Genomic DNA, 9,642 nt, shown 5'->3' with positions numbered 1-9,642 from the left:
GGGGCACAGTAGGGTCCCCATTAGCAGCAGGGGAGGGGCAGAAGTCCCTGCCCATAACCAAGCAGGGGTGGTGGGACAGAGGGGTCTCCAGCAGCAACTGGAGATGGCACAGTGGAGTGCCTGGTTGGCATGAGGGGGCCTTCCCGTGACAAGGGGTGACTCAGCTGTGTCCCTGGGCGGCGGCAGGGGGGGCACAGACGGGTCCCCACCACCAGAAAAGCATTGCAAACGTGTGATACAGCGGGGTCCCCAGCCTGGGATTGTCACCTTAGGGTCGCCAGCAGCGCGGGGGCTGTCTCCGGCGGGGGGCACGACCCCGGTGGGAGGGGGGGCCGAAGCCGGCGGGGGGAGCGGGCGGTGGCGGGGGCGGGCCGGGGCGGGGCATGGGGCCGGTCCTGCCCGGTGCCGCCCCGCCGGTCACGTAGCTCTGCGGCACCGCAGCCACATTTACCGCGGGGCCAGAGCGCGCAGCCCGCAGTCCGTACTCGTCGCCGCCGCCCGACACGGTACGGGGGAGCCGGGGGTCGGGGAGAGCCGGGGAGCCGGGGGGAGCTGCTGGGGGAACAGCCGGGGGATCCCGCCGGCGGGAGGCGGCAGCCCCCCGAGCATCCCGGGTGTTTCCGTGCGGCATCCCGGGGGTCGGTCCGCGCTGGGGCGCTCCAGGGCAGAGAGACCCCCGGGCATGGGGGTATTGGGGATTTGGGGGGACCGAGGATATTCCTCCTGCGCTGGCGGAGCTCGAGTTCCTACGGTGCCGGCCGGGGGATCGAGCGCCCCGGCTCCGGGGGGCATCACCGGCCCCACGAAGGCGCCAGCCCCGGGCGATCGCCATCCTTGGAGTACCCCAAACTTTGGGTACCTCCATCCCCGGGTTGTGCCGCCCTGGGGCGGCTCCGTCCCCCATTCCCGGGCTATTTCCGTCCCCCCGGTATCCCCACGCCCGTGTTATCGTCATCGCCCGCGTAACCTCCCCGCGGGTTATTCCCGACTCTGGAGTATCTCCGTCTCCGGGGTACCCCAAAGTCCGGCTAACTCCAGAACTCAGGTAGAGCCTCCCTGGCGTTTCTCTTTCCCCTTTTCCCGGAGTATTTCCGTCCCCCCGGCACCTCCATCCTCGGGCTGTTTCCGTTCCTCGCGGGGTATTCCCATCCCCAGGGCACCCCCATCCCGGTCCCCTCGTGTCCTGCGTGGGTCCCCGCGGAGCTGCGCTCCCTCAAGATGGCTGGGCTGGGGGCGGGCTGGCAGGCACGCAGCAAAATGGCTGGGAGCTGCCCGGCATCCTCCACGATCCCTGCCACGAGGCTTACACAACGTGCCCTGGCCGCTGGGGTCGCGCTGGCAGCCCCGTGGGGTCCCGGCTGCCCGCGGAAGGGGCTGTGCGTGGTTTCGGGGTGTCGCCGCGCTGGTGCGTGACTCAGTCCCCGTCCGCTCGCAGCCACCGCCACCATGACGCACCAACACCCCGCGCTGACGGCCGAGCAGAAGAAGGAGCTGTCGGACATCGCGCAGCGTATCGTGGCCCCGGGGAAGGGCATCCTGGCAGCCGATGAGTCCGTAGGTCAGTTTGGGGGGGAATCTGTCCCGTCACCCCTTTTCCCTGCTCCGGTTGGAGGCTGACGAGGGTGCTGGGTGCCTGCAGGGAGCATGGCCAAGCGCCTCAACCAGATTGGAGTGGAAAACACGGAGGAGAATCGCCGGCTGTACCGCCAGATCCTCTTCAGCGCTGACAGCCGGGTGAAGAAATGCATCGGGGGCGTCATCTTCTTCCACGAGACCATGTACCAGAAGGCTGATGATGGCACCCCCTTCGTCCAGATGATCAAGGACAAGGGCATCGTTGTGGGCATCAAGGTGTGGGGGCTGTCCTGGTGGGTTTGTGGGGTGCTCAGGGTGCTTGGGGGGTGCTGGTGAGGCTCAGCACTGCCTTCCTCTCATTCCACAGGTGGACAAGGGTGTTGTGCCTCTGGCTGGGACTGATGGCGAGACCACCACGCAGGGTAGGTGCTGCAGGGGCTGTGGCGTGTGGAGGCAGGGGGTTTGGGGCTGGAGGGTTTGGGGCCATGGGGTTTGTGGCTGTGGGGCTGACGCGCTGCCCCCCAGGTCTGGATGGGCTGTGGGAGCGCTGTGCCCAGTACAAGAAGGACGGGGCAGACTTTGCCAAGTGGCGCTGCGTGCTGAAGATCAGCGAGCACACTCCCTCTGCTCTGGCCATCATGGAGAACGCCAACGTCCTGGCCCGCTATGCCAGCATCTGCCAGCAGGTACGTGCCTGCTGCCATCCCCCACAGGGTGGGCAGTGATGGGCAGGATGGTATTGACTTGTGTGGGCAGGTACTGCCCCACGGGGGTGGGCACACATCTGTGAGGCTCAGCACTGCGCCTGTGCAGTGCTGGTGATCCCTGGGGATCATCCCCAGCAGCTGCACATAACCCCTGTTGGGTAACACCTCACGTGGGTGGGCATGGGGCATTGCCCTGTGGCACGGGCATCACCCACAGGGTCAGGTGTCAATCCATGGGGCCAGGCATTGCTATGTGCACCTCACAAACCTGGACATTACCCCATAGGGCCCAGAACTGACCCTCCCAGCTTGGGTATCCCCCCATGGGGCTGGGCATCACCGCCAAGGGGGGCCTTGAGCCTCGAGGCTGGGCATTACTCTGCAGGTCTGAGCATTGTCCCATGTAGCCATGGGGCTGAGGGGTGCCCAGGGGCATCACTGTGATGGCATCTGCTGCTGTGCTGTTTGCAGAACGGCATCGTGCCCATCGTGGAGCCAGAGATCCTGCCTGATGGTGACCACGATCTCAAGCGGTGCCAGTACGTGACAGAGAAGGTGAGCGGTGGGCTGGCCAGCAGGGCGGGCACCGTGCTGTGCCATGCCATGCCAGGGAGACTCCCCGCTGCCTGTCCTCCCCAGGTGCTGGCAGCTGTCTACAAGGCACTGAGCGACCACCACATCTACCTGGAGGGGACCCTGCTGAAGCCCAACATGGTGACCCCTGGGCACTCCTGCCCCACCAAGTACAGCCCGGAGGAGATTGCCATGGCCACTGTCACCGCTCTGCGCCGCACTGTGCCCCCAGCCGTGCCAGGTACCAGCCCTGGCATGTGGCAGAGACCAGGAGAGCGATCCCCTGTGTCCCCTCCCGTGCCACAACCCTGCTCTCCACAGGTGTCACCTTCCTGTCTGGGGGTCAGAGTGAGGAGGAGGCTTCCATCAACCTCAATGCCATCAACACGTGCCCGCTGGTGCGGCCATGGGCCCTCACCTTCTCCTACGGGCGGGCGCTGCAGGCGTCGGCGCTCAGCGCCTGGCGCGGGCAGAAGGACAACGCCGAAGCTGCCACCGAGGAGTTTGTCAAGCGTGCAGAGGTGATGGGGGTGGCCCTCCTGGGAGGGCAGTGCCAAGGGCGGGGGAGGTGGGGACACTGTGTGCCCATGGGAGGGGAGGTGGCTGAGGACTATGTCCCACAGGCTGATATAAAACACCGAGGGCTGTGCCCTGTAGGATGCCAAGGACCATGGTCCCCATGGAAGGGACACAGTTCTGTCTCTGTGGGGGGACATTGAGAGCTGTGTTCCCATAGGGGAATGATGGGTGCCAAGGGCCTGGGCTCTGCTCCCCAGGTGTCCCCAGGAGCTAGGGGACACTGAAGGCCATGTCCCCAGTGACTTGGGGACCTCGAGTGACACCCCAAGCATAACCATTGACCTTTCCTTCCTCTGCAGGTGAACGGGCTGGCAGCACTGGGCAAGTACGAGGGCAGCGGGGACAACTCGGGGGCCGCCGGGCAGTCCCTCTACGTGGCCAACCACGCGTACTGAGCCCCGGCCGGGCACCCCACCGGCCCCGGCCCCCGCCCCGGCCCCTCCCCGCCACCGCTCACACCCCGCTTCCACCCCAGCCGCCCAGGGGAGCCGCCACGCGGGGAGGGGAAGGGGAGAGCGCCCCGCGGCATGTCCGCAGATGGAATGGGGGGTCCGGCTCAGCCGGGCTCTGGGGGGAGCCAGCCGGGGGCCCCTTTGGCCGGGGGCTCCGGCCGGGCCGTGAGGGGAGGAGGGCAGGCCGCGTGGGGGGCAGGAGGGGAGGCCTGGGGGTGCCCCTGCCCTGCCGTAGCTTTGCAGTCCTGGTCGCTGCCGCCCTTGGGGCGCCTGTGTTGTGTTCGCCGTGTGCACCCCGTGTACCAAATAGCCTAACAACGAATAAATGGTAGAGACAGCGCTGTGCCGCCTCTTTCCTCGCACCCCGGAGCTCTTGTCCCCCGCCTCCCGCTCCGGGCATCACCGGCAGCGGGTTGTGCTCACTTACGCAACGAGCTGTGCTGGGTCTCAGCCCGCCCGCACACATCGTGAGGCTCCGTGAGCTTGGCGGGGGGTGGGTGGGCTCCGTCTACGGGCGATGGGGCGGGTGACGACCTCCTGTCCGCTCCCTCTGTGTCCCTCGCCCGGTCCCCGTACTCGGCGCTGCTCCGGTTCCCACGGGAGGCGACGCCACATGTCCCTCCGCGGCACTCGTAGAGGGCAAAGCTCTCCGCCTCACAGCCGATACGTGCTCTGATTGGTTCCGCTGCCCGCCCGTCTGTGCCGCCGCGCGGCGCACGCCGCGCCCATTGGGTGCTTTCGGTATTCTGAGCTCTGATTGTCTGGGCTGGCGCAGGGCACGCCCCCGCGGCTGGGCCAGGAAGTGAAGATGGTGGCGGCGGCGGCGGCGATGGCGGCGGATGAGGCAGGTACTGGCGGGCGTGGATGCTCGGTGTTTGTTCGCTGTCTCCCCGCTCCCCGTCCCCGCTCCCCGAGGAGCCGGGCCGGTGCTGAGCGGTGTCCCCACAGAGCGGGCGCGGGGCCGGCGCGCCGCCCTGTCCTTCGCGACCATCGCCGTGGTGCTGGGACTGCCGCTGTGGTGGAAAACCACCGAGACCTACCGGGCTGCCCTGCCCTACGCGGACATCGATGGGCTCAGCCAGCAGCCGGTGAGCGCCGGGCGGGCCCGGGGGCGGCGGCTCTGGGGGCTCGGGAGGCCGGACTGACGCTGGCCCTGTGCAGGTTCAGCTGGTGGTGCCCATGGCCGTGGTGTTCGCCCCGGGATCGGTGCCCAGGGATCTGCCGCGGCCGCTGCCCTTCAGGGACGTGCAGGAGATGGAGATTTCCGTGAACTGTGAGAGACTCCCTTGTCTGTCCCTGCCCCGTGTGCTCCTTATGGGTGGCCTTGTTCTTTTGTTGGCGTCCCACCTGCTCGTGGCTTCACTCCCCGAGCCCCATTCATCAGCATCACCCTGCCCTGAGCTGGCAGTGCAGGGAGCAGGGGTGGGACAATGAGGTCCCAGGGTGCTGCAGGGAAGGGACGGGGCTGTCTCACTGCCAGTGCAATGTTACATCCCATAGTGGTTCATCCCACCGGCACCCAAAGGACCTTCTGCTATGTGTCCCGTGGGGTTGTCCCTTGTCCCTGTGAGCACCAGGCTCCTGTGGGAGGCCTGGGATCAGCAGTTTCACTCAGGTTTCTGCCCTGCAGTGAGAACCAGCGTCACGTCCCGCTATGAGATGCGCTATCGCAGCACCACGGCTCAGGAGGAGGCAGCACTGGCTGCAGCCACTGCACGAGGTACTGGAGCAGGGAATTGCTGGGGAGCTCCTTTTCCTGAGGCTGGCACAGCAGAGAACACACTTTGCTTTGTGTCAGAGCGAGACAGGGATTGGAGTGAAATTCCCCACCCTGGCAGTGCTTCCATCTTCCCCAGAGGCTGATGCTGCTCTGTACCCGCTGCAGGACACCACCCTGGGCTCTCTGACCATGTATGTGGTCCCTGAAACCTCCTCTCTCCTGCCTCAGGTAAGGAGCAGCACCCTGTGTGTGACCATGTTCGCAGGGGTCTGAGGATGAGGGAAGAGACGAGGATCTGACTCCATGTTTCAGAAAGCTTGATTTATTATTTTATGATATATATTATATTAAAACTATACTAAAAGAATAGAAGAAAGGATTTCATCAGAAGGTTAGCTAAGAATAGAAAAAGAAAGAATGATAACAAAGGTTTGTGGCTCGAGCTCTCTGTCCGAGCCAGGTCACTGTGATTGGCCATTAATTAGAAACAACCGACATGAGCCAATCACAGATGCACCTGTTGCATTCCACAGCAGCAGATAATCAATGTTTGCATTTTGTTCCTGAGGCCTCTCAGCTTCTCAGGAGGAAAAATCCTAAGGAAAGGATTTTTCATAAAAGATGTCTGTGACACCTTTGCGTGCTTCCCCCCTGGGAGGTGGCACATGTCACAGGTGGCTGTCACAGGTGGCACCGTGCTGCTCTCAGGGCTCTGTTCCCATCCCCAGGGCATCAATGTCTACGTGGGGAAGCACCGCAGCGCCCTGCTGAGGGCTGGGGGTGGCCTGGCTGCCCTGCAGGCCCGGCTGAGGGAGGTGACACAGCTGATGTCCTTCACTGCCACCTCCATCGCCGCCGCCCTCTCGGACCGTGTGCCCGACGGGCAGCTGGGCCCCGACGCACGGCGCAGCCTGAAATCCAGCCTGGGTACGGATCCATCCCTGCTCCCTGGGCTGGGACACCCTCTGCTCCTGGGGAAGGTGTTCCCAGTCTCCAGGAAACCCTCTGCTCCTGGGGAAGGTGTTCCCAGGCCTCAGGAAACCTTCTGCTCCTGGGGAAGGTGTTCCCAGGCCTCAGGAAACCTTCTGCTCCTGGGGAAGGTGTTCCTAGGCCTCAGGAAACCCTCTGTTCCTGGGGAAGGTGTTCCTAGGCCTCAGGAAACCCTCTGCTCCTGGGGAAGGTGTTCCTAGGCCTCAGGAAACCCTCTGTTCCTGGGGAAGGTGTTCCCAGTCTCCAGGAAACCCTCTGCTCCTGGGGAAGGTGTTCCCAGGCTTCAGGAAACCTGCTCCTGCTCTTTTTATGGCATCCCTTTATGGTTTCTGGGCTACCAGACCCCTTTGCCTGTAGCATTTGTTTTGTTCTGTTGGTGTCATCTCACACTGGGCTGGCCCAGGGAGGAGGGGACAGGCCCTGCTGCTCTGGGGAGCTCTGTCACAGCCTCAGTGCTCACAGGCTGTGGGTCCTTGCAGGGTATGAGATCACCTTCAGCCTGCTGAACCCCGACCCCAAGTCCCACACGGTGGACTGGGACATCGAGGGGGCTGTGAACCGCTTTGTGAAGCCCGTCCTGGAGAAGCTGAGCTTGGTGGCCAACTTTTCTGTGGATTCACAGGTGAGGGCTGGGAGAGGTGGTGGGAAAAGCCCAGCCCTGACCTCCCTGGGGTGCACTTCTCTGCCAATGTGTCCCTTGTGTGCCTGCAGATCCTGTACTACGCTGTCCTAGGAGTGACACCACGCTATGACAAGGAGTCCTCCAGCTTCCTCCTGAGTGCTCACAGCCTCCCACACGTCATCAACCCCGTGGAGGCCCGGCTGGGTGAGCACTGTGCTCGTGGCTCACTGGGATCTGCTCAGGGCTCCCTTTCCCCCCAGCTGTGAAGGAGGAGCTGGGCTGTGGGCTGCTCTTGCTGTCCCTGCCAGCCACAAGAGTTCTGTGACTCTGTCCCACTGCAGGCTCCAGTGCTGCCTCACTCTACCCCGTGCTGAACTTCCTGCTCTATGTGCCAGAGCGCTCCCACTCCCCTCTGTACATCCAGGACAAGGATGGAGCCCCAGTGAGCACCAACGCCTTCCACAGCCCTCGCTGGGGTGGCATCATGGTATGGGAACCACGGGGGTGCTGGGACAAGCTGGTGGCTCCCCTTTCCATCTGTTGTCCCTGAGGCCCTGGCTATGTCTCATTAACATGCATTCCCACAGGTTTACAACGTTGAAGCCCCTGCTTCCCCCCAAGCCTCCCTCCCTGTGCATGTGGATGTGGACATGGCACGAGTGATGGAGGTTTTCCTGGCCCAGCTCCGGTGAGGATGTGCTCTTCCCTCCCCGGGCCTCTGTGGAAATCAGTGGGGTCAGAACAGGCTGTACCCAAACAGCTTGTTCACTCCTCCCTCCGTGGGCTCTGAGGGTGGCTCTCTGTGGCCTTCGAGGTGCTGGCTACTGGCCATCACTGCTCTGTGGCCAGGAGTGCTGGCACATCTCCCATTTCCTCAGATAGGAAGCTTGGCTTATCATGCCACACATCCAGGAGACAATTAAGCAGTATTGGAACTAAACACAACAGGGAAGAAGGGCAGGGAGCTCATGGGAATGAAGGCTTCTGATGTGGGCTGGGACTATCCCTTCTACTCCCAGGTTACTCTTTGGGCTGTCTCGGGAAGAGGTGCCCCCCGAGTTCCTGCTGGAAAGCCCAGGGAATGAGGGGCTGGCAGACTGGGAGCTGGATCACCTGCTGTGGGCCCACACCGTGGAGAACATCGCCACCGTGTCCACCACGCTGACCTCGCTGGCCCAGCTCCTGGACAAGATCGGGAACATCGTCATCAAGGATGATGTTGCCTCTGAGGTAGGGCTGGAGAGCAGAGGGGCTGAGTCTCCCTGTTGCCCTCCTGGCCAGGACTGACCCTTGGTGTTGTTCCCACACAGGTGTACCGGGCAGTGGCCTCAGTGCAGAGCGCTGTGACTGAGCTGTCCTTGGGCCACCTGCTCGCAGCTTTCCAGGCCAGCAAGGAGGCTGTCACCTGCTCAGAGAGGGCTTTCTTTGACCCATCTCTCCTCCATCTCCTCTACTTCCCCGATGACCAGAAATTTGCCATCTACATCCCGCTCTTCCTGCCCATGGCTGTCCCAATTCTCCTATCCTTGGCCAAGATTGTCCGGGAGACCAGGCTGCGGAAGAAGGAGCCCACCAAGATGGACTGAGCGGTGCTGCCCTGCCTTGGGGCTGTCCCCACCCTGTGGGGGCTGTTGTCACAGACTCATGGCCCAGAAAGGCACCCCAGGGTCCAGGCCTGGCTGCTTGGCTTGTGTGTGCCAGGGCCAGGATGCAGGAGTGGGAAGAGAGGCTGCTTTGGGAAGTGGGAAGGGGTCTCAATTTGGGTGCTGAGCCCTCCTGCACCCAAAGAGAGGGGAGGGAGGGTGCTGCCTTTTTGCACCCCCAGCTTGGTGCTGTGTTCAGAAGAAGCTGCTGTGTAAATAAAGAACCCCCTGTTCTCTAGGGGGGCTGATGTGAGGCTGTGTGACTCCTTTAACCTTTTGGGGGGTACCTACTGCCCTGCCTTCCCTTAGCTCAGCTTTCCTGTCCCCACTCCATTGCTTTATGGGTCTGGCGCCTATCTTATGGGTATTTAGCCAAAAATACTTGGTTGGGGAGGGGGGGACAGTTCCTGGGGGGGCAGTTCCTGGAATCCATCACATCCATGGGTCCAGAGCCCCTGGGGGCGGCCCGGCATGCAGCTCCTCCACCGTGTGTCGGTCTGGAGATGGTCGGGGCGGGTATCCCTGTGCTCTGGGCCAGGTGTGGGGTCTGTCCCCACCTCACCTGGGGGGGGTTCTCCTGCAGCAGCCAGGGTTTGCCCCGAGCCCCTGGGAGCAGCGTGGAGGAGCCGCTTTCCTTGCTGGCCCGTTCCTCCGCCTTCCCGCGGCGCCGGGCGGTGCTGGCGGCCGGGGGCGGGCCGGGGGCGGTGATGGCGATGCCCCTCCCGGTGCGGCGGCGCGCAGCGGGGCCGGGGCCGCTCACACCGGCGGCGGCGGCGGCGGG

The 9,642-nt window shown here is 63.8% G+C and overlaps 2 protein-coding genes across 2 annotated transcripts; both read left to right on the top strand.

Moving 5' to 3' along the window:
- The first annotated feature begins 387 nt into the window (after nucleotides 1-387).
- Nucleotides 388-4,155, top strand: ALDOC (aldolase, fructose-bisphosphate C). Its single transcript, XM_059486821.1, has 9 exons — nucleotides 388-506; nucleotides 1,436-1,558; nucleotides 1,640-1,851; nucleotides 1,943-1,997; nucleotides 2,101-2,261; nucleotides 2,754-2,837; nucleotides 2,922-3,096; nucleotides 3,177-3,376; nucleotides 3,734-4,155. The coding sequence occupies exons 2-9, from the start codon at nucleotides 1,447-1,449 to the stop codon at nucleotides 3,827-3,829; spliced, it is 1,095 nt and encodes a 364-aa protein (XP_059342804.1). The 5' UTR covers nucleotides 388-506; nucleotides 1,436-1,446; the 3' UTR covers nucleotides 3,830-4,155.
- Nucleotides 4,156-4,682: 527 nt separating this feature from the next.
- On the top strand, nucleotides 4,683-9,115 carry PIGS (phosphatidylinositol glycan anchor biosynthesis class S). The gene is made up of 12 exons (XM_059486942.1): nucleotides 4,683-4,734; nucleotides 4,835-4,974; nucleotides 5,048-5,159; nucleotides 5,517-5,606; nucleotides 5,743-5,834; nucleotides 6,335-6,533; nucleotides 7,076-7,218; nucleotides 7,308-7,422; nucleotides 7,560-7,705; nucleotides 7,806-7,906; nucleotides 8,238-8,448; nucleotides 8,529-9,115. The coding sequence occupies exons 1-12, from the start codon at nucleotides 4,695-4,697 to the stop codon at nucleotides 8,802-8,804; spliced, it is 1,665 nt and encodes a 554-aa protein (XP_059342925.1). The 5' UTR covers nucleotides 4,683-4,694; the 3' UTR covers nucleotides 8,805-9,115.
- The last annotated feature ends 527 nt before the right edge of the window (nucleotides 9,116-9,642 follow it).

This window comes from Ammospiza nelsoni, chromosome 21, assembly GCF_027579445.1.
Source record: "Ammospiza nelsoni isolate bAmmNel1 chromosome 21, bAmmNel1.pri, whole genome shotgun sequence".
NCBI lineage: Eukaryota > Metazoa > Chordata > Aves > Passeriformes > Passerellidae > Ammospiza > Ammospiza nelsoni.
The sequence above is the reverse complement of the archived record's forward strand: the minus strand, read 5'-3'. Positions and strand labels throughout refer to the sequence as shown.

Excerpts from the sequence above, each read along its gene's own strand:
- ALDOC (XM_059486821.1), top strand. The coding sequence starts at position 1,447 with ATGACGCACCAACACCCCGCGCTGACGGCCGAGCAGAAGAAGGAGCTG. Across the intron at positions 1,559-1,639 it reads GGCAGCCGATGAGTCCGTAG|GGAGCATGGCCAAGCGCCTC; the intron begins GTCAGTTTGGGG and ends GGGTGCCTGCAG. Across the intron at positions 3,097-3,176 it reads TGTGCCCCCAGCCGTGCCAG|GTGTCACCTTCCTGTCTGGG; the intron begins GTACCAGCCCTG and ends TGCTCTCCACAG.
- PIGS (XM_059486942.1), top strand. The coding sequence starts at position 4,695 with ATGGTGGCGGCGGCGGCGGCGATGGCGGCGGATGAGGCAG. Across the intron at positions 7,423-7,559 it reads CCCCGTGGAGGCCCGGCTGG|GCTCCAGTGCTGCCTCACTC; the intron begins GTGAGCACTGTG and ends GTCCCACTGCAG. Across the intron at positions 8,449-8,528 it reads AGGATGATGTTGCCTCTGAG|GTGTACCGGGCAGTGGCCTC; the intron begins GTAGGGCTGGAG and ends GTTCCCACACAG.